Source organism: Antechinus flavipes, chromosome 4 (assembly GCF_016432865.1).
Source record: "Antechinus flavipes isolate AdamAnt ecotype Samford, QLD, Australia chromosome 4, AdamAnt_v2, whole genome shotgun sequence".
Taxonomy (NCBI): domain Eukaryota; kingdom Metazoa; phylum Chordata; class Mammalia; order Dasyuromorphia; family Dasyuridae; genus Antechinus; species Antechinus flavipes.
The window spans coordinates 65,285,095-65,309,017 of record NC_067401.1 but is presented as its reverse complement, the minus strand read 5'-3'; the positions used below and the strand labels follow the sequence as shown (position 1 = coordinate 65,309,017).

The window sequence follows — 23,923 nt, the reverse complement described above, 5'->3', positions numbered from 1 at the left end:
TTCCTGTGTGTGTGTATGTGTGTCTGTATATAGTTTTTTCTTTTTTTTTTTTTCACATTCTCTCCCCCAGTAGATTGTAAGCTCCTTGAGGGCAAGGCCTATCTTATCTCCTTTTGAATCCCCAGTGCAGTGCCAGGCACTGCACTCAAATGTTTATTGAAGGAAGGAAGGACTTTAAATGCTTCCTTTTGGACTTTTCTTGTTTTAATATGTTTTTTTTTGTCTAAATATGGGGGTATTCAAAATCTTTATGGAAACCAGAGAGCTGGTAAAGCATTCTAGAACAGGGCTTCTTAAACTTTTTCCACTTATGACCCCCTTTTGCCTAGAAATAGGTATACAGATCAAACATTTACTGATAATAAATCAAAATATTGTGATTCTCACATTCAGTTACATGACCCCGATATGAGGTAGTAACTCATAATTTAAGAAGCTTTATTATAGAACATAAAGATAAACATGACAATTGACATTAAGAAGTAATGTGTTAGAGGGCAAAGAATCCAGGACTTTACCATGAAGAGAGAGAAAGTTTAGAATCCTAATGAGAATGCTTGCTGTGAGACTGTGGATAACTCATATATAACTTCCTTGAGCCTCACTTTTCTCATTTGGAAAATAGGGATAATATTTGCATTTGTTACTTCATAGATTTGTTATGGGAAACAGCTTTTAAATCTGATTCTGATCTATCTATTTACTACTATAACAAATCAAATGTGAGATAGTAAGGAGAGGAGGGTTTACAAACATCAGAAAAGAGAAAAAACAAACACTTGTTAAAGGGCTATGGCGATCTAGGAAGGAATCTTGAAGACTAGATTCTATAATTCCAGGGGATACAAAAAGAGAAAATTTGAAGGGGGAGGATGGGAATGGCAACATCTTTTCCTGAGGATTTGGGGGCAATTTGAATTGAGATACTATTTGATTACCTGAGTTGCCCTAGTCCATGCGCTATTAAGAACTGCAGAACTTGTACTTTATCTTGCTCGTTGGCACTGTGGGCTCACCAGAATGGTGCCCTTTGTTTCAAACAGCAGTGTCTTACCAGGACTTTTGCTTTTGTGTGCTCTGTAAATACAAGCCCTGAAATATTGCTGATGTGGCACCAAGACCTAGCTGTTGATCCAATATAAGCTTTCAGTCCAACCTTCTCTGGACCCTTTCATTAGATGAGATGTCAAAATTGAAGCTGTGAAAAAATGCTGATCATTGCAGAGAACTGCAGCCTCCTACCATGAATATTTGATGAGGTGAAAATGTCTGAAGCAGTGAATTGAAAAGAGTTACTACAGTCAAAGCTATTATGTTTCTTTATTAGAAAACCCAGTGTTTAAATGCCTCGTGCTGCGTCTGAGGGGACTGGGGGTTTAAGGTCAATTTCTATTTCAGATGAATGGTGAATACTAGAAAGACTCAAGTAAAAGTGAGCTATTGTGAAAGCATATTCAATGAGAGATTTTACAGGAGAGCCATCCTCATATGTAACATATATAGATATGTGTATGTATACATACATATAGATTTATACACACATATGCACACACACATAACATTCAAGTTGTTACAACTGGGAAAAAAGAAGCTGACCCCATACTATGGAATATAAAAATTATAATGACAGCACCTGAGATTCTATATAATGCTCTGAAATTTAAAATATTATCTCATTTAAATCTCACAGGAACTTTGTGAGGAAAGTACTTATGGGTTTATGATTAGCCCCATTTTATAGATAAATATACTGAAAGCAAATATTACAAAGAGGCCTTGAATTCAGATCTTTTTGATTTCAAGTCTAGCATACTAACTATCCACTAAGCCACAATGCTTAGCAATCACAGCAGATTTGCCAGTGCTTCTATACTGGAGCATAAACTGTATGGCTATAGGGTCTGTACCTTGTCTTCAGGATTTTATCCCAATAAGTATTTGACGAATATTGTTCAATAGGGAAGTAAAAAGTGAAAGATATAGCAAAAGCTTTTTGTTAGGATTTACTTTTAAGAAAGGGGATTTTATGAGATTCCCCCTTGAAATTTAGCTGAAGTTCTTGGGCAATGGTGACAACTAACACCTCTAGGAAAAGTTCTTCATAATCCTTTGATATCTACTCTCATCAAGCAGTCACCGATATATAAGAGGATATATACTAGTATTTGAGGCTAGATTTGAACTCATATCTTTAAGACTCCAGGCCCGGAGTTTACTTCTCTCTCTGATTCTATCTTATATAGTGGATAGTATTTGATACCACTGATTTAAACTGGCAGATCCCCTAATATACTTTTTTTTTGAGGCAATCACGGTTAAGTGACTTCCCCAGTATCACACAACTAGGATTTGAACTCAGGACCTCTCTAGGACCAATGCTCTATCCACTATACCACCAGTGCTCTATCTAGCTGCTTATCACATAAGAAGCCTTAATTTCCTCATCTATAAATAAATCCACTGGGAATTAATGACTTTCTGCATAAACTGTCTTATTCTCTCATTTCACAAATGTAAGTTTTGTCTTCTCAACAAGAAGCTAAGTGACTGGAAAAGTAAGATCTGAGTTTGACACTTTGGTCTCTTACTTAGTCTGTGCTAAAAATTTTGTGGGTTGATTGATTTCATGCCAGCAGATTCTCTTTGCTTTATGACAGAGATCAAATCTCATTACAACAAACAGCACTGTTTCCAGAATCACTGTATAAGAACAATAAAATTCCATAGACACACACAAGAATCCATTTATTTTGGATGCAACAAAAATCCATGATAGTTAAAAGCTCAGACTATTTTCTTTGAATTTATTGCAATGGAATCTCCCTAAAATGTATAGAAAAATTATTTGTAAAATCCTTTACATTTATAAAGAATTTTTAAAGTTTATAAAGTAGTTTCCTCATGATAATAATTCTTGTTCACTGATTGACTAATGGAGACAATCCAGTTATTATTATTTTTTATAAATGAGGAAACAAAGGTGAGAGAAATTGTCAAAAAAAAATTAAAGAAAAAAGACCTTGGGGAGGGACGAGGAAAGAGCTTTTATTGTTCTTCATTCACTTGTTTTCCAACCTAGATTCCAACTCTAGCTCCAGAAGGCAGCTAGGTACAGTAGACAGAGTTCTGAATTTGGGGATCAAAGGACTTGGTCCCAAAGCTTATGACTTTGACCAAATCATCCATCCTCTCTGAACAGGAGTGTTCTCACTTGTAAAATGAGAGGACTGGGCTACCTGACTTCAAAGGACTTTTCTGACCTTAAATTTTGATGACTTTTAAATTACTCAACTCTACCACTTCCTCATAATCTTCCCAAAGTACTTTCTAGTTCTTCCTTCCTAGAACACAATAATATGGTTATAAATCAAAACAGGTCTGAGATCCAGTTTGATCTAACTACTGTTCAATCTCATTTGAAATCAGACAAGGTGTTCCATTTATCGAACAACTTTTCCCATGGTTTGAACAATCCAATCATAGTCTACTTTTGATCACATGAAACTTTACAAGATACCTTTAAAAAAAAAAGAACCAACATTACCTGCCAAACTGAGAATGCAAAAACAAGGTCATGGGCGCTAATTAGCATGTCATCATCCACCATTAAAACAGCTGAAAAGAAAAGACATGAAACTATTTGAATTCAACAGCTTGAAAATGAAACTCAGCAATTAGTAAAAAGGCAAAGGCATGAGGATTTACTTCTCTATAGCAATCATTTAATTGAAAAAAATTGGCAATAATGACAGGGCCCAATTAGCACATGTTTTCTTCAGAAGAGTTGCCAGTAGGAAAAAAAAGTTGCTAATTGAGCCATAATTGATTTTTGTAATGGTTGAAGGACAAAAGTGATCATTTAGTAAGATAAGGAAATGACAAATAATAAGCACAAATAATTTTAAGAAAACTTCTTTCTCATGAAATGTCCTTAAAACAGAAAGTGCTATCTGGTAAGATTGACATTAGTGACAAAACTAAACACAATAAAAGAGGATCCATAATAATATACTTGTAAATTATATTTCCCTGCCATAATATCGCTTTCTGTGATAGTATTATATAGTTCTTTCCCTAACTCAGAAAAGTTTCTAGACAACAGAGAGGTGAATTCTTATTCTTTATAAAGCACTCCCTGATGAGTCAATTCACCACCTTTAATGACAACTCAGACAGGTGAGAAGGCTGAAACTCCAAGCATTTTTCTATTAGCAGCAGGGATCCCACTGAGAAGACAGATGCTCCTTACCTTTGGTTTCCAGTTCTGGGAAGGTCTGGAGTCTATTTCTCATTCTGTTCACAGTCTGTATTTTGAAAATCACCGGGATAGGATGAGGCCCCAGGGCATTCCATAAGTCCTCTGGCACCTTCTCCCCAATGTTGTTCCAGACGACAATCACTTTGTGTAGATGAGGCACCGCCTGGTAATGATTTAACAGCCTCAGCAACAGATCTGTTCTGTTGTACGTCTGCATGATGAGGGTAAAGGAATCCAGGGCAGACTGGCTCTGGGGTTTTGCTTCTCTGCGGGAAGTGGGCATTTTATCGTCTTTTATGTTAGGAAGCAAGGTAGTCAAAGCACCTGCCACCAGTAGTAACACAAGGATGATGATGGAAGAGAACCGGAGTAATCGGATTCCCATCACCCTCCCGGGAAGCTTGCAGATGTGGCAACACCTGTAATGGAAAGTGAAATGAAAAGAAGGAAAGATATCCATCTTAGTAATTGCTAGATTTTTTTCTATTTCTTGTAGCCAAGGGTCTATTCATTTGATTCCAACTAAAAAAACAAAAACAAAAATAAACAAACCAATTCCTGAAATTGCAGAAAAAGTTGGTGATGATTTTTCCCCCATCTTCTTGAAGCATTCAGATTGGTTGCTTGCTCAGCTCAAACTCCCTAAGCAGTTATTAATTCTTCCCTTCACTGAGTCTGAAATTGAATTAGTCTAGATAAACTTGCAATTTATTATAGGCAGAAGATGCTGGGCAGAGTAGAAAGGAAAAAATTGGGCAATACTTTGCTGTAGGAACTACTGTTAGTTTGCCTCAATTCATTGTTGAAAATATTCTCAGCACTCTGCACATGTGATACAATCTCATTTACTTATCAAAGATTTTGTTCATCTTGTTTTGTTAAAGTCATTTTAATTTTTAGTCCCTTTATCTGCTCATCCCGACTAGGTGATGATTTCCTCTAAATTTTTGTTAAAATCAAAACCTTTCTATGCACATTCCACTTCATACCATGGTATATATAAGACTAGTTTAAGGTCACAGTATTTGTGATATTTTTGCCATAGCATATTTTATATTACTTCTATTACTTTGTTTTGACTTGTCTGTGTAGATGTTGAATTTTCCCTGCTCCTAAAATGTTGATTTCTTGAAAACAAAGTCTATTTCATTTTTGTTTTATTATTACTGGCATTAAGCACAAGATCTTGCTATGTAGTAGGTACTTTGTCAATATATTTTAAATTGAATTTCTACCAGCTTCCCCAAGTTCTCCATTCATTCCTCCATCTTGTGTGTAATTGACACCAAGTGCAACAGTATAAACATAATTAGAAAAGTGTACATTGGGATAAAGTTGATAGACACAATTCCAATACTTCAATAAAAGAGCTATAGGTACTCCCTTAAATAGTGCAGATCATCACAGTGCCTTCTAATCCTCTGTGATTTTAATCCACAATTCCCCATTGATCTTCTATAACTGGTTCATTCAGTATGCTAGAGTTGTTCTCCTTTGTATTTGGACATTATACAGATGCAGTTGCAACACTTGGGCAGTCTGTTTTTTTATTCCTCCTTTTATCTATCGACTCTTTTCCAATCATAAATCTTTTCCAATAAAACTTTCCTTCCCCAATCTCTTTGATACCTTCAACAAAACTTCTGGTGTTCAAGTTACTGTAGAAATATGCTACCCTTCTGTGCTCTCCTCTCTGTCTCTCTGTCTCTTCCTCTCTCTCCAGGCTCACTGCTCTTTGGGGATCACCTGCAATTCTTATTCTCAGGAGTTTGTAATGCTCTATGATTCAAAACCCAAAAGCATCAATACAAGAATACTGATGTTGAAAATTGTGGTTTTGTATCACAGAGCACTTTGTTGAAAGCTTTGTATAGTTTCTTAAATGTGATCCATCCTAGTGTTTTTCCTCTTTGATTATAGGTACTGTCCATCTACAATGTATGCCCATGTGAAGGGGAGTATAATCAAGTTAACAAGGTAATTTTGAGGTCAAAATGTAAAAGCCTTAATCACCAACTAGACAAACAAACAAACAAACAAAAATTTGTATTTGATCTAGATATAAAAGGGAGCCACTGGATGAGGATGGGAGTGCTATGGCTCTAGACTTGTGCTTTTGGAAAAATCCCTTTGAGAGCTAGGCAGACAGAGTACTTCCTCTCCACTGTGGTAAAATCTCAAGGTGAATTTCTCCCTTGAGCTGTTCTGCTCTTTTTCTGGTCATCCCTTGTGGTCTCTCAGGTCCTCTGTCTACATCCCATGGGGGTGGGGAGTGGGATTATCCTACTATCTAAGATTCCTCCCTCTTCTCAACAAGGCTGTTCTCCCCCTAATTAGTTTTTAAAAGTAAACTAGAAGGCATCTCTTATGCTCACTGCAGTGGGCACATTTCATGGTGTTTGATCCAGGTGCCAGAACTGCTAATTATAGGTCGGATTATAACCGAGTCTCTTTAATCTTCACATTATTTTGGGCATATGGAAAAAAACTCACACTTCAACCTGTTTTTATTTAAGCATTTTTAGGTATATTTTATTAACCAAAACAATAACTTTCTCTGAATAACATAACCTCTTAAGTTGGGATTTGTGAATCTTTTTTTTTTTTAAATTTTTACTTAAAAAAAAAACACTAAAAAAAAAAATAAATAAAATAATTTTTTTTAACTGTTTCAACATAATTCTGATAGGCTTCGCTAGATCGCCAAAGGAATTTATCACTACCAAACAAAAGCTTGAGAACCTTTAGCTTAATATTTTAATAAGAAACAAAAGAAGGATCTTTGTGAACTAAAAAATCAAAATTTCAGAGTAGGGAGGGACCACATTGACCAGCTGGTCAATTTAGCATGGAATTTAGAGGACTTGGTTTAAATCCTACCTCTGACACCTATTTCTTATGAGCCACTCCATCTCCCTGGACCTCAGTTTCCTCATTTGTGAAATGGGGGTAGTAGAGTTGGAACAGATAGCCTGTGAGCTCCCTCACTTCTCTTGATCTATAGTCTGTGATCCTAAGGATATATGCAATTATAGGCCATCCAGCCTATGTATTCTTGAAGAAACTCACTAGTTCCCACAGGCAGACCATTCCATCACTGGATAACTCTAATTAAAAAGTTGTTTCTTACACCAAATTTAAACTGGTTTCCTTGTAAACCACCCCGTCCCACCTCCAACCCCCCCCCCCCCCACTGTTTCTAGGAATATCCTATGGATGGAACCAATCTATTTCTTCTTTTACATGACAAGTTATTTGAAGAGATACTACACCAACTATTTGAAGGTTGAAGACAGTTATCATTGTTTACTGTATTCCAGCTTCTCAGTTTTCTCTTCTCCAATCTTAATATTCCCATTTCCTTCAAACAATTTTTATATGAAAGAGAGTGAGAGAGTGAAAGTGAGAGATCCAAAAAGGGTGGGGGATGGAGAGAAGGAGAGAAGAAGGGAGAGAAAGAAAGATATGGAGATTGGAAGGAAGGGAGGGAGGGAGGGAGAGGGAAAGAAGAAAGGGGGGGAGAAAGGAAAGAAGGGGGACAGAGGGAGAGAGAGAGGGAGAAATTGGGAGGAAGGGGGAAGGAGAGAGAGAGAGACACAGAGAAAGAGAGACAGAGAGAAAGAAAGAAAGAGAGAGAGAGAGAGAGAAAAGAGAAAAGAAATTGTTGGGTAAGAAGGTATGCAATTTAGTTAAGTGAAACAAAGAAAAACTGCTTTCCCCTTAATTATGGTTCTTATAAAAAAAGAGAATTAACATTAGTCAAGATGCTGCTTTCTTTTTTCTTTTCAAAATTCAAGTATTATACAGGCAATATGCCTGCAAATTAATCTTTCCAAAGTTAAAGGTTACCTTTTCTGACCTTCTAAGCTTTTTTCAGTTGAATCAAGATTTTTTTTTTTCCATTCCAACCCCTTTTCAATCGGGATCACAAATAATATACTAATTAAATGCTTCATGGAATAACCTTGCCTGAATAATGATTAGTTTTCAAGGGCAGCTCAGCTGAGACGTTAGAATAAAACATTCATCTTTCACACAACTTCTTCTACCTCAGCCCTTCAATTTGTGTCTTTTATGAAAACAATATATATTGTTAACATTCTTAATCAAGAGAAAAACTGCTGCCAGGATTGAGGACCTTGAAAAATTCCTAGTAATGTGGAATCAAAAGCAAGTCCTGTATAAAAAAAATTTTTTTTAGCTCTGGGGAAAAAAAAAGTATGGGGCTATGCTTTCCCAGGAGAGAATCATTTCTGACAATTCCTCCACAAAACATCCTGATTAGGATCTTTATGTCTGTCCTTGGCAACAGAGGAGGAAATAATGTACTGTACACCTTTATGGAGAAACTATCCTTCTTTGAAACAGAAATTGATGCGTTATCCCTTGGCAATTCTGGTAAGAAAAATAATAAAAGTTACTTGATATTGCAATTTCAATATCACAATAGTCTACTGCACACATTAAAAAAATAAACGAGCAAACAAACAAAAAAACCAAAATCCTGTTCCACATACACTTTCCAACAGTGCTGTCTTCACTCTTCTTAGGAATAATCTTTTCTATCCCATCAAAGAAGTTTCCAGATTTGGATAACTATAAATTACCTATTAATATATATCAAAAAGGGATATATTTAAAACAAGACTTTCTAACAAGGGAATCATGCACTTTTAAAAAAATGATTTGATAATTGTATTTAGATATAAATATAATATAAATAATAATTGTATTTAAATATAATTGATTTTCTTTGTAATCCTACTGTCTAATTCTAGTGTTATCTCTATGAAATTGCTTCATCTATTCTGCATTTTATTTTCCCTGTATATGCTATTTCCTCCCAATAGAATGTAAATTCCTTGAAGGTAGGGACTTATTTCTGATTTTATATCTTAAGTCCAGCACAATAATTGTTACATAATAAGTGTTTAACAAATGCCAGTTGAATTGAATAGACTATCACAACATGGCTTCTTACCAAGTTCAGATTTCCCAATTGCACTGTGCTCAATAAAGTCCTCGCTGTGTATAGCTTTTCTATAATTAGCCCTTGGATCTGCAGACTAAAAAGTTTTCTAATTTTTGCTAGTACCATATTATTGAATGAATACTTTGATAGATCCATAATCATTGCAGGGTGGGCATTCCTTCCATCTGTAGAACTCACATCTCCTCCATATCTCATTCTGTATGGTTATTATTCATTTCTTTCCACAAAGAATCTATCCATGGTGCTAGAGATAGCCTCATTGGTAATTTTAGCATTTTGTGAACACTAGTTCAAACCTCAGGCTATCCACTTCTTCTCCCTCACTATTGCTTCATGACTGGCCTGCCTCCCTTTCGTGTCCTTGATATCTTTTAGGCCATTTTTCAGCTACAAATCATCATTGGTAAAATCTGGCAGCTCATTTATAAGAACTATATACATCTCCACTGGATTCTGAGATGGTACTGTTTCATGATTCATACCTACACAGAAACAGTAGGAGATTCTTTCTATTAAGAAGATGGGCTTTGGCAGGAATGAGCAGTCTGGGATTAGTGAAAACTTGGTGCACTTTCCAAAATGCATTTCAGCCTGATATTTTCCTCCTATAAAATCCAAATTATTGTCCATTTGTAGTATCTATGAAATATATGTGTGTTTATATTACATACATAAATAAAATAACTCTAGAAGGCCAAATTAACATTATCTGGTCATTGAATTTAATTTTTTTTATCTGTATGAGTAGAAATGACTATATATTTCATATTAATTTTTTCTACTTCGTATTTTTTAAAATATAAATTATTCACATACAAATAGGATATGATTGTGATTTCATTGATTTGGAGAATTTCCACATTAAGAAACACACTCTATCAAAACAGAATTGGAATCTTCTGTACAATTTACAATTTTAGAGAGTTGTCTATAGCACTATGAGGTAAATTATTTGTCCAAGGTCATAGAGTTAATGTGGATCAGAGTTAGAATAAAAAACCAATTCTCACCTGCCTCTAAGGTTAGTTCTCCAACCAGCATACCACTGGCATTGATATAACTCTTCAATACTTGTGAAACTATTCACATTGGTGTCTCATTTGATCCTTACAACAACCCTGTGAGTTAAATATTATAACAATTGCCATTTTAGAAATGAAGAAATTGAGGGTGACAGAAGTTAAGGGTCACACAGTCTATAAATGTCTGGGGCAGGATTCAAATTCACCTTGTGTCTGTTAAATCAATTTTTTTTGTGTCACGGAGCCCTTTGGCAGGAATAGGAATAGGAAAACTACAGACTTTATGCAAATGTTTTTAAATGCATAAAAAATAATATATATTATATAATATGGCTCTAGTAAATGCAGAGGATCAGAAGAGGTTTCCTATAAGTAGTGGTAGCTGAGAAGTGAGAGAAGGTGGAGATTCTATGTAAGGGTGCAAGGAAGAAGTATATTCCAGGGACAGGAGACAGCCAATACAAAGATTTGGAGATAGGAGATGTAGTAAACAAGCCAGTGAGGCTGGAATATGCATGAAATAATGGATTCCTAAACATAAGTAATGTGTAACAATGCTGGAGAGGTAGGCTAGAGCCAGATTATGAAGCCATCAAAGTCAAATAAAAAAGGGTATATTTTATTTTAGAGGGAAGAAAGAACCATTTGGAATTTCTTGAGTGGGAAACCAACAGAGCCAGACTTGTGCAAAATATATATATATATATTGATTTGGTAACTTTGAGGAGGATGGATTGGAGAGGGGAGAGATAAAAGACAATTCAGGAAGCAATTACTATAGTCCAGACAAGATGTGATGAGGATCTGTAATAAGGTGATGTCTGTGTAAATACAGAAAAAGGAATGGGTACAAGATATATAGTAGAGGAAGAATCTATAGAACTTGGAACTAATTGTATGTGAGGGGCATGGGAGAATAAAGGATTGATGAGACATCACATTTTGTGAATGTGGGTGACCGGAAAACTGGCAGTGTTCTCAATGTAAATAAGGAAATTAGAATGAGTAAAGGGCATTAGGTGCCATCTTCTGTTTTGGACACGTCAAATTTGAGATGGCTAGCAAACATAGTTGGAGAAGTCTATTTGACAATATGTAAACAGAAAAAAAGCCTGAGACAGACCCCTATCCAGTTACAGGATGTGGAACAAGGAACTAAATCAGCAAAAGAGAATGATGAAAAATAATCAGATAGGAAGCAGGTAAAACTAGAGCACTGTCACAAATATCTAGAGAGGAAAGAATATACAGGAGGAGGGGGTGGCCAATAACATCATGTGCTGCAGAGAAGTCAAAAACAAAGACCAAAAAAAGTATTTGATTGTTGGTGACCTTGAAGAAAGCATTTTCAGTTGAGTAACTGTACAGTCATTAGACACTGGGACACTGCAGCTTACAGTGCTCTGCACAACCTGAGCAGTGGAGATCTCGCAATGTCACGGTAGCCTTTTCAACTTTGAAGAAAGAAAAATCCATCTGAGCTTTGATTTGGAAGTACCATACCTGACCTGACCTGACCTACCTCTTATCTGGTCAGTGTTGACTGGGAATAAGTTTGGGAAAGAACCAAAATATGGTACATAATGTGGCGGTCTCTTGCTAGACATTGCCTTCTTCCCCCCCATCCATCAATCTTTATCTTCTTAATCTTCACTCACAGTTGATCTTCCCATTTGCCCTTTACTTATCAGTATTCTCTCCTATCCAGAAGATATTTAATAACATAATGATGAAAAGCATAGTAAAATAGTTAACACTTAGGAAAAACACTTTCCTTAAAACAGGGGCACGTTTGGGATGTTGGACACATCACAATGGGAATTCTTTTCTAAATATAAGTTCTATTAGAGTCATATCCTGCTTAATTCACATTAAACAAATATAAATTTAAATAAAGATAGATAACTGTATTACAACATAACTTTTACTTTGAAATCTTAGGTATTTTATTTTTTGCAGATTAAAAACATTATTTTGAGAGAGAGTCAAAAGGCTTCCCCAAACTTCCAAAGAGGTACATGATACAAAGAAGTTTAAGAACTTCAGGATAAGATGGTTAATGAGATCTTTTTCAACTTTCATTTCAGTATTTCTGTGAGACCAATCATTTGAAAAACAAAAACAAATTCAGCTCTTCATGAATTAAAAAAAAATTATGTTGTCACTGCATTGGATATATGATCTCGGGGGAACAAGCACATGTATTCTTTTGAGTTTATTTTTGTATCCTGCTTACCCAGCACCTTGTCCATTCTAATGCTTAATAAGTATTATTTGATAATTATGATGATTCATGGTATTCAGATAACTTTTGGAAGCCAAGATTATCTAGCTGCATTAAAGCAATGAGAATATTACTCATGACTACAAAAGTATACTTTATATCTCTTCTTTAATAATTCACTATTCCTTACTATGTGGCTTGGATAGATTTCACAGATATGATAAAAAGAAAAATATTAACTGATAATGTCATTGAAGTCCTTAAGCAATGAAAAGCCCACGTTCAGAGTTTTTTGAATAGCTGTGGATTGAAGTTATATGCAGAGAGGCCTGGTATTAGGGATCATTTAGTACTCCCTAAAATGCAGACAAGAGGAAGAAAGATTGGAAATAGTATATATTCTTCCACTTTTGTAAATCATCTCAACCTACAAACCTTTTAATGGGATACATACAACTTTGTATCTCCAAAAAACTAATATCCACTCTAACTGCATTATCAATGTTAAGCTCTACCAGAAGATTAAAATGTGCCACAGGAATAATAATAACAATGATGATAACGATAATGATAGCATTCTTATAAAGGTTTAAAAAGCACTTTACAAAATTATTTCATTTGATCCTCACAATTATCCTAGGAAGTAGGTGAGATTATCATCTCTGTTTTATAAATGAGATAACTGAGGCAGATGGAAGTTGACTGGCCCAGGATCATACAGCTAGTACAGATCTGAACTTAGGCTGCAGTTACAGCACTTTATCCACAAAGGTACCTTAATGCCTAATATTTTAGATGTAAGTAGGACAGAAAGAAAAAGATAGCAAATAAACCAGAACACAGTGTGTTCAGCCTCTAACAGATGAGAAAGAAAAGGCAAAGGGAATTCAATGTCATATAAAGAAAAGTAATCATTTTAATGTTGATGTCTATAGGTGGTGACAGAATGATTACTATTCTGCTATTTCGCCAAGGGATTTGTATCATACTGTCCAGATACAGTTGTCTCTTCTGTCTTCTCCAGTGGATGAATGGATGTACAAAAATACACTGATAACACTTAGAAGTTTGCAAAGCACTGTCCTCAAAATGACCCTTCCAGGTAGGCAGTACAAAAACGACACTTTCATAAAGGGTGATTCTTAAATGTTCAGAAAAGAGAACCCCCAACTACGATGAAGCCCACTTATTCCAATGTCGAATATAGAAATTTGGTTTTAGAACCTGAGCTTTCTTGCTAGGAGGCTGAAATGTAAGCCTGGCAAAAAAGAGAATTAGAGGAGAGCCAGAAAGCTAGTGCAACTAGAGAACATTGTCTCAGAACAGAATTTCAGAGCCTTACCTAATTCTCTCCCACCCCAGCACTGCGTCATCTGTAGACTTGCTAAGTGTGCCATCATGTATGCTATTATCCAAGTCACAGATTGAAAAGTTCAGTAGCAGAAACCCCTGGGGCCCTCCACTGAAACTTTCCTCCCAAACAGAATCATTTTGATTCCTCTTTAGATGTGGCCAATTCTGAAGCCATATCATTTCACAATTAACTAACCCAAGGGTCCTCAAACTTTTTAAACAAGGGGCCAGTTCGCTGTCCCTCAGACTGTTGGAGGGCCGGACTATAGTCAAAACAAAAACTTTGTTTTATGGGCCTTTAAATAAAGAAACTTCATAGCCCTGGGTGAGGGGGATAAATGTCCTCAGCTGCCACATCTGGCCCGTGGGCCGTAGTTTGAGGACCCCTGAAACCCATCTCTCTAACTTTTTCATAAGAGCAGCATGAGAAATCTGGCTTCACTACAATCTGATTTTATTATACGTGTAGTATTTTTCAATCTGTCAATCTTATAATTTTGTAAAAAAAAAAAAAAAAAAACCCATGTAGCAAAAAAAAAATTCATTTTTAATTCCAAGGATATTGGATCTGCAATCAGGATACTTGGATTTGAATTCTGATTCTGCACACAGAAGCTATGTTGGGCAAATTATTTAACTTCTCTGCACCCCAGTTTCCCCATCTGAGATAAATAATGGGAAACAATAATAAAGCATGCACTACCTCATCCCAGGCTTGTTATGAGCAAAGTGATCTGTGGATGCTGAAGCTTTGCATCTATCAGTTGTGACCATTATTTCCTTTACAATAGGAATAGAGAATGCACTGAAATAAGGGATTCTTTATTCAGAAGGTAACAAATCCCCAACAAACCAGCATGCCAAGAGAAGACCAAGACAAACATAAAACCAACTTTATTGCAAAGAGAGGCTCAACTTGAGACCAAACAGTACCCAAAGTGTTTTCTCTAGAGAAAAAAGCTAGTCCATTGTTCCATTACTTGCTTGGGAAGAATTATATATATTTTTTGTAGTTGTTAAGTCATTTCATTGTGTCCAACTCTTTGTGACTCCTTTAGGTTTTTGTTTTTTGTTTTTTTGGGGAAAGATACTGAAGGGGTTTGCCATTCCTTCTCCAGCTCATTTTTCAGATGGGGAAACTGAGGCAAACAGGTTTAAATGATTTTCCCAGGACTCTCACAATTAGTAAGCATGTGAAGCCAGATTTGAGCCCAGCTGAATTCCTGACTCCAGGCCTGGCACTCTTTGCACTGTATCACCTAACTGCCCTATTTAATGAATAATCAAATACCTGGATTTGAGTTGTGATTCTGCCACACAGAAGCTGTTTTAGGCAAATTATTTAACTTCTCTGCACCTGCTGATAGAGGCCACGACTCTCATAATCATATATCAAAGTATAATTTAGCTCAAACTCTTCCAGTAGGCTCTCATCCCTCTTTACCAATCTAAGTTGTGAGCATGCATTTGAATTATTCAGAACCAGGTATTTAAAAAGAAAAAAAAAAAAAAACAACCACTCTCTGATTTCATTGATATTGAGAATTGCTGGTAAAGAAATGCCCTCTACCTATGCAGACTGACATCTGCCTGGAGTACATAAAGAAAGACACATAGCCTGTATTTATTAGAGGCAGGATTCAAACACAGCATTCCTGACTTCAAAACTGGCTCTTTAGCCACAAGATATGCTGGCTCTTATGTTTTCCATAGATATTGTTAATAATAAATAAATAACAAAGTAAGAAAGGCAGAGATAGGGCAATAGTAGACTGAAAACAAGCAAATAACGAAAACCTAGGATGACGGGACCTTTGAGGTTTCTGTCCATGGCACAGGTGATCTCGGGAGCTTAGTTGTGTAAGTTTGTTCCTTTACTGATGTGACTCACCTGTTAAGATGGTTGAAATGATTGGTCCACCTGGATACAGAGTGATTAGTAGTTATACAGATTATAGCCTTTGTGACAGTGACAGACTAATTGGGAATTTTACAACCTTTTCCAAGCTGTGTTGGTTCCAAGGACCCTCTTTCACCTCTGCTTTTGAAAAGAGAATAACTAACTGCTAAAAATTCAAAACAGCAAGGTAAAGTGAGAAGAACCAATTTAGAGTCCAACGACTAGGCTGGAATCTTACATCTATTACTTATAACCTATGTCCCGCAGACAAGTCATATAGTCCCAGTAAGTGACCTAATCTCAAAAATGAAAGCACTGAACTATATGACTTCTAAGGTACTTTCCTAATTAAATATGTTAGCATTCTCTCTCTCTCTCTCTCTCTCTCTCTCTCTCTCTCTCTCTCTCTCTCTTTCTCTTTCTCTCTCTCTCTCTTTGTTGTTGTTATATGTAACTTTTGCTTTTGGAGTTGTTAGAATCTTGAAAAAATACCTTTCCCTGCCTTTACCCTCCCAATACAAAAGAATAGAACCCAATATTAACACAAACTTTCAAATCAAGAAATGGTAGGGGAGGCAGAAAGAGAGATAAACAAACAACAACAATAACAACAAAAAAAACTTGACCATAAAAATTTGTTATGTTGGTAGGGAAGACCAAGACACAAATTCAGAAGATAATAAGGAAGTCAAAACTACTACAAGCAAAGACTCAAATAAATATGTAATTTGGACACAACTCCAACAGGAATTCCTGGAAGAGCTACAAAAAATAATTTTCAAAATCAAATACAAATGGTAGAAGAAAAATTAGTCAAAGAAATGAAACGAAGAAAATTTTTTAAAGAAAAACTAATAGTTTAGTAATAGGACACTAAAAAAATAGTGTCAAAAATAACTCCTTAAAAAATAGAATTAACCAAATTGAAAAGATCCAAAAAATCACTGAAGAAAATGACTTCTCAAAAAGTAGAACAGAGAAAATGGAAGCTAATGATTCTATGAGATATCAAGAAACAATAAAACAAAGTCAAAAGAATGAAAAAGAGAAGAAAATATGAAGTATTTCATTGAAAAAACAATCAAGCTTTAAAATAGATTAAGGAGAGATAATTGAAGAATAAAAGAATAACCTGAAAGCTATGATCAAGAAAAGAGTCTAGACATATTTTAAGAATTTTTCTAATAAAATTGACTAGGTATCCTCAAACCAGAGGATATAAAATAAAACAAAAACAGAAAACAAAATAGAAATTGAGAAAATTTACTAATCACCACCTGAAAGAGATCCCCCTCAGAGCTCCCATGTCAAAGGGAAAAGAAATCAAGAAGCCTGAAAGAAACTTCTCAAATACCATGTAATTAGTCAGGAACATACAAGATTTAGCTGCTACCACATTAAAGGAGTGTGGGGCTTGAAATATGAGATTTTGGAAGTCAAAAGAACTGGGATTACAACCAAGAATAATCTACCCAGCAAATCAGTATAATCTGGCAAAGGAAAAATTAGATTATTTAATGAAATAGAAGACTTCAAGCATTCCTGATGAAAAGACCAAATTTGAATAGAAAATTTGACCTTGAAATAAAAGAAACAAGAAGGGAAAGATGAAAGAGAAATTATAAGCGATTCAATTAGGTTAAATTGCTTATATTTCTATATGGGAAGATGAGACCTGTATCTTCTCAGAATTTTACCATTATTAAGGCAGCAAAAAGTATTCTACATAAATTGACTCATTATGGCAATAAGTCAATTATGTTGGGATAATGTTTAAAAAAAAAAAAAGATGAATAGGTGAGAGAAGTGCCCTTAGGAAAAGAGAGAGAAAGAATGGGAAAAATTATACCCTCTAAAAGAGGCACAAAAGGAAGTTTTTACAGTGTTATGACAGGGCAGGGTAGAGGGGGGAGAGTGGAAGGAGGTGCAATGCTTAAACCTCACCTACATTTCAACTGTTTTAAAAAGGGAAAATATACATACTTAATTGATAATAAAAATATGCTACCCAGCAGGAAAATTGCAGAAGGAGATAACATAGTGATATATTTAGAGAACTCTAAATCAAGTTAAAAATTAGTTGAAACAATCAACAATTTGAGCAGAGTTGCAGGATATAATATAGATTCACACAAATCATCAGTATTTCTTTTACTACTAACAAAACCGAGTAGGACAAGATTGGAAGAGAAATTCCATTTAAAATAACAGCAGATAATATAAAAAACTTGGAAGTCTATCTGCTAAGACCAAACCTAAGGATAATCTACATTTCACACAAATAAAGACATTTAAACAAAAAGAAATATTAATTGTCTGTGGGTAGGCCAGTCAATGTTAATAAAAATGACAATTCTACCCGTTAATTTATTCAGTGCTATCCCAACCAAACTACCAAAGAATTATTTTATAGAACTAGAAAAAAATGATAAAATTCATCTGGAAGAACAAAAGATCAAGAATATCATAGGAATCAATGGGGAAAAAAAGTAAAGGAAGGCACCCTAGCAGTTCCAGATTTTAAAGTAATCATCAATACAATCTAGGATAGGTCAAGAAATAGAATGGTGGATCAATGAATTAGATTAGGTACATAATACACAGTTACATGACCAGTAATTTAATGTTTGTTAAACCCAGAGATTCAAGTTTTTTGAATATAAACTCACCATCTGACAAATATTGGAAGGCAGTTTGGCAGAAACTAGACACAGACCAACATCTCATATTGTATACCCCAATAAAGTCAAAATGGATACATGATTTAGATCAAGTGTAAATGATTTAGTTATTCTGATCAAGACAATGACTTAAGACAATTCAAAAGGACCCATGATGAAAAATGCTATCTATCTCCAGAGAGAGAACTCTGAAGGTAATAAAACATATTTTTTTTCCTCTTTGATTGTTTCATTTTGTTTGTTTCTTTTATAACAGCTACATTTTGCATGATTTCATATGTATAGATATCAGATGGCTTACATTCTCAAAGGGGGGAGGACAGATAATTGTTAAAAATATTTATACATCTAATAGTGAAATATTTAATAAAATAAATAAAAATCCATTGTAGAGTAGAGATAATAATACTTGTCTGTTTAGCAGCTCTGACTCTATATCAATCAACAAGTTTTTTATTCCATTTCTACTATATGCCATGTGTTGCCAATATAAAGGCAAAAGTCCTTGAGGAAGTTATAATTGAGTCCAGGGCAGACAAATATGTCCTTATATAGGAATACACAAAATAAATACAACATCATTTGGAAGAAATGTACCAGCAGATGCAGGGGGTATCTGGAAAGACTTCAGGCAGAAATCTGGGATTGAGTTGAACCTTGATGGAAATATTAAGAGTTTCTGAGAGAGAGGTGAGGAGGGAGCACATTCCAGGGATGGGGGACAACCAATGCAAAAGCATAAAGAGACAGTAAAGGGAGTGCTGCTTATGAAAAAAATCAAGAAGGCAAGTTTGCTTGGCCTGTAGTGCTTATATACTACAAGCAAATTGGAAAGGTAGGTTGGGGTTCGATTGTGACAGACTTTAAATGCCAAACAGAGATCCTAGGAAACAGAGAATCATTGGGGCTTATTTATAGGGGAGTGAAATGGACAGTCTTGAGTTTTCCACACATGAAAGCAATACTAACAATAATAATAACAATTTACATAGCTAAGTGATGCAATGGATAAAGCGCTGAGTTTAGAATCAGAAAGAGTCAACTTTATGAATTCAAATATGGCCTCAGACACTTACAAGCTGTATGATCCTGGGCAAGTCACTTAACCCTGTTTGCCTCAGTTTCCTTATCTGTAAAATGAGTTGGAGAATGAAATAGCAAACCACTCCAGTATCTTTGTCAAGAAAAAAGGGGACATGAGTGAACAACAAAAATATGACCTTAGTTCAATTGCTTAACTTCTTCAATCAGTTTCTTCATCAGTAAAAAGGGTATGATAATAACTATATTATTTCAAATTATTCTAGCAAATTATTATACTGATATATAGGTAGACATAGAGAGACAGGTAGACAGATGAACAGATAGAAGATAATTAGACAGATAGGCACACAGACAGATAAAGCAGTACTTTGATCTGTCTGATGCATATCACCCACTATATCTTCCATGAACCTGTCACTGATTCTCTGAACAATATCTTTCTCCAGTGAGACAAGGCACCATCACCACTTTGTCCATAATCTCCCTTCAGATTCCAAAGGAAACAGTTCTGGACCCTGAATCCCCAGGAATAGGAATAACAATCACACAATCTATTCACACAGCCATCAAAGTAATTGCCTAAATTCTATGTTTGATGATGTCATTCCCCTACTTAACCAACTCTAATAACTCCCTCCTGATTCTAGGATCAAGTATTATTTTATCTGAATTCATCTTTTAAATTTTTTTTCTTTTTATACATTTTATAAAGCATACAATAATTAGCATAGCAGTACATTATAAAAATTTACAAATAACTCATATTGAGGAACATGCAAAAAAACCACTTTTTTACTGTAAGAAATATGTCATAATAAAAAGAAAACATTTAGTGATCGCAGCTCTAGGGCATCGAAAAAAGACCCTGGCTTCATGGAGTGTACACTGGATTCAGTGTGAATTCCAATTTGATTATTGCTGCCTATTAGTCTTAAAGAAAGTTATTTAATTTCTTGGGCCTGGAGTTTCCTCTTTGTAAAAAAAAAAGAGAGATGAAGTAGATGACCTTTGAATGTCCTCTTTCAGCTTCTCTAGATATATGATAATTAGATCAAATGAAGTGGCATAAATTCCAGTTATATTCTTTTGTAGTAATACCATTATAGTATATTGAGGTCTTATTCCATGGGAGCCAATGTCATGGATTCTCTGGTTCACTCTTCCGTACATCTAGTAATAGTTTCTCTCCCATCCCTCAACCTATTCCCTACCCTTGAATGATCTGAGCACACTTTTGGTACCAAATTGACAGAGGGTACCAAAACTGATAGTTGCAGCCCTAAAAATGGTGTGTGAAGGAGAAAAGTATGAACTAAAGCTGCAATGGAAAGTTAGGGGCAGAGCATGGAAGATCTTTAAATAAATGCTTTTTGATAGCAGACAATGGGAGAAAGAGCAGAAAGTAGTACTGAAGATATCTGAGCAGGGGAATGACATTCATTCATTTATTTAATTTTTCCTGAGCAATTTAAAATATTTATTAGGCAAGGCACTGTTTTGGATATTTGTGGACATCAAATTCAGAGGTATCGTAGAAAGATTATTTTTTTGGCAGTGTGTAAAATTCATTGGAAAAGGCTGAGGTAGGCTGAAGAAGCAGAATTGAAGCAGAAGGACTAATTAAGAGATTATTGTTCAAGAGAGAGATAATGAGAGCCTAACCTTAATTCACAGATGGAGGAGCTGAGGCCCGGTGTGAATAAGTGATTTCCCCAGAGTCATACAAGCAGTGAAATGCCAGATTCACAATTTATGACTCCTAAGCTTGTGTGTGGGCTACTACTATCAACTGTAGCCTTCTCACAACTTTAATGCTTTGTTTTAAATTGATTGAGATGTGATTTTATACTATATGTATACACTTACTTTGTTTTATTGTATAAGAATGATTGTACCTGAAAGGATCTTAAGGTACTTTCAGTACAAATCCATGATTTTGAATAGACATTTTTTCCAAGGAAAAACAAAATATTTTTATATAGAAGAATTCAACAGAAGTAACTTCTCAAATAAAAGTCCTGGGACTTACCTCATCATGGCAAGTATTTTTGACTTCTCCCTTCTGTCTTCTATGTTGGAGAGTTAACAGCTTGTCCTGGAACTCTTAAGGGAATGAAAATATTTTTGTTGATCTTTAGGTCAGTCAGCAAGAAAAATGAAATGTTTAGACTTTTCCCCATATGCTAAGTGTTTATTTTTAGGAACTGACTGTGCATTAGAATTTTCTATTTTGTTTCTAAGGCTTACATTTAACAATGAAGTGAGCTCATAATGATAAAGGTAATAACCTTTAAATAATAATTTCTAGTGAAGCTTAAGCTTATAAGATAGGTAGTGCCAATACTATGATTCCCAATTTTTGGAACTAGAAGCAGATAGAAGCTCAGAGATAATAACTTCTCCAGAGTCAAATAACTCACAGGAAGTTTGGCTAGATGGCCAAATATAGAACTATAAAATCCTGTTTCTGACATATGTAGGCTGTGTTAGCTTGGGCAAAGCACTTAATCTCTCTAAGTCTCAGTTTCCTCAACTGTAAAATGTGGATAATACTATCATCTACTTCCCAAGAGTTGTTGTAAGGAGATAACATACATAAAGTTATTTTCATATTTTAAAAATTCTATATACATATTGGCTATTTTTATTATTATCACTCTTTATGAAAAGATTAAAAAAAATCTTTTGGGAAATGCAGAAAAGGAAAAATTATTTTATGATTAGAATTCTTTGAAATATTGACACATGGGGCTAGAATTGGAGTCAGAAGAACTGGATTTAAATCTTAGCTCTTTTACTTATTAGATGTGTGACTCTGGGCAACTCAGTTAATCTCTCTCAACTTCAGTTTTATCATCAGTAAAATACAGGGATTGAACTAGATTACCTTTAAGGTTTCTTCAAATATTTATGATTTCTATGTGATATGAAGCTAAAGCACATTGGCCATTCAGAATACCCTTTGAAATTTACCATTTTGTTATCTATATGTGCATTAAAATCACTATCCACTAATCTTAGACTTTAGCAAACAGGATTCTGGACCTAATAGATTCCATAGCTACTGTTTTGTTGATGTGATTTTAGAGAGTTTAACATTATTGTAAAAGACTATGGGTAGACCAGATACTGTTAACCAAAGGAACTAATGTGTAGGTAAAATTTCTCCACCACTGGAAACCATGTTTTATTCAGAACAATAGGAATATTTATACCATTTGCCATTATCAATTATCTATTAACATTTTTTCTCTTTCTCAAAACATCCCAATAATCTCTTCCCCACCCTTCTCCCATCAGCTGTCAAGATCTGGTGATTCCACTTTGTACACCTACTCTATTTTATCAACTTTGCAGACTTTCATTAACTTCCACCTTAGATACTTTCAACAATTTTAACCAACTAAAAGCTTTGACTTTTTTTTTTCTTTCAAAGCTTATAAAATTGTTAAGGCCACACAGTTAAATGAGAAGCTGTTCCACATTATTCCTCTCTGTGCTGAAAACTTCTCCCCCTTATAGCTATAAGCCATAAAACTATGCCTCACTTAAGCTAGAAATTACTGTGTTTTGAGTTAATTCTTCAATGAATCTTAGCACATTACATATAACACATAGTAAGCTTTCAACAAATGTTGGATTAATGATAAAACGGTTTCAACTAACAGCTATGTAGTAGCTTAATCTGCATCTTGTTACCCATCAAAGGATTATTAGTCTACTAAAATGAAGCAGATATAAAACAGCAGGATTTTAAAACAATCATCTAAAGCAGGCTTGCAGACAAATGTTAATGTTGAGTAGTATCTGATGGTAGGAAACAATGTTTATACTTCCCGTGGGGCAAACATCTTTTATTTTCAAGAAGATGACACTGGCTGCCTCTGCTAGTGCCCCTCAGCTAGAAGACTTGCCCGGGTGGGTCTGTGCAGCCATTCTCTCCCTGACATTATTTCTCCCTCTCTCCCCAGCAGCCTTAGCCTAGGGCAATTAATCAAAAGGAGTTTGGCAAATCTATTCCTTAAAATTTTCTGACAGAAATCTACATATAGAAATCTAGATCTTAACACAATGAATGGCATATAGTAAGTGTTTAATAAATACTTGTTGATCTATTTATCAACAATCTGAATGGTACTTGTTAAAATAAATAAATCAATATTGTTTCGGTAATTTATCAGACACATTTTTAAAGAACTTTAAAGTATAAAAATAGTTAAGTATTCTGACTCATATAAACAACTGATTCCAAAAATTCAAATTCATATACTTGAAAACACAGGTTCTGTATCAATGACATCAGCAATAAAGCCAATAGGTCTTCTTTTACTGTAAAATACACATGGACAATATCCTCTAAGATAAGGATCACTAAAGTGGAAATAAGGAAGGCCCAGAGGGGTCCCCCCCCCAAATTCAACTGGTACTTCTTTTGGTAGCTTTTGGTA

General features: G+C 35.0%; 1 protein-coding gene across 1 annotated transcript in view; it reads right to left on the bottom strand.

Annotated features, from left to right (window-relative positions):
* EXTL2 (exostosin like glycosyltransferase 2) overlaps window positions 1–23,923 on the bottom strand; it is a 28,421-nt gene that overhangs the window by 3,348 nt on the left and 1,150 nt on the right. The window contains exons 2-4 of the mRNA XM_051993234.1: window positions 21,505–21,578; window positions 4,250–4,677; window positions 3,545–3,615 (exon numbers count right to left, since the gene is read on the bottom strand). Coding sequence (XP_051849194.1) covers window positions 3,545–3,615; window positions 4,250–4,677; window positions 21,505–21,512 — 507 coding nt within the window. The 5' untranslated portion in view covers window positions 21,513–21,578. The remainder of the gene's footprint in view (window positions 1–3,544; window positions 3,616–4,249; window positions 4,678–21,504; window positions 21,579–23,923) is intronic.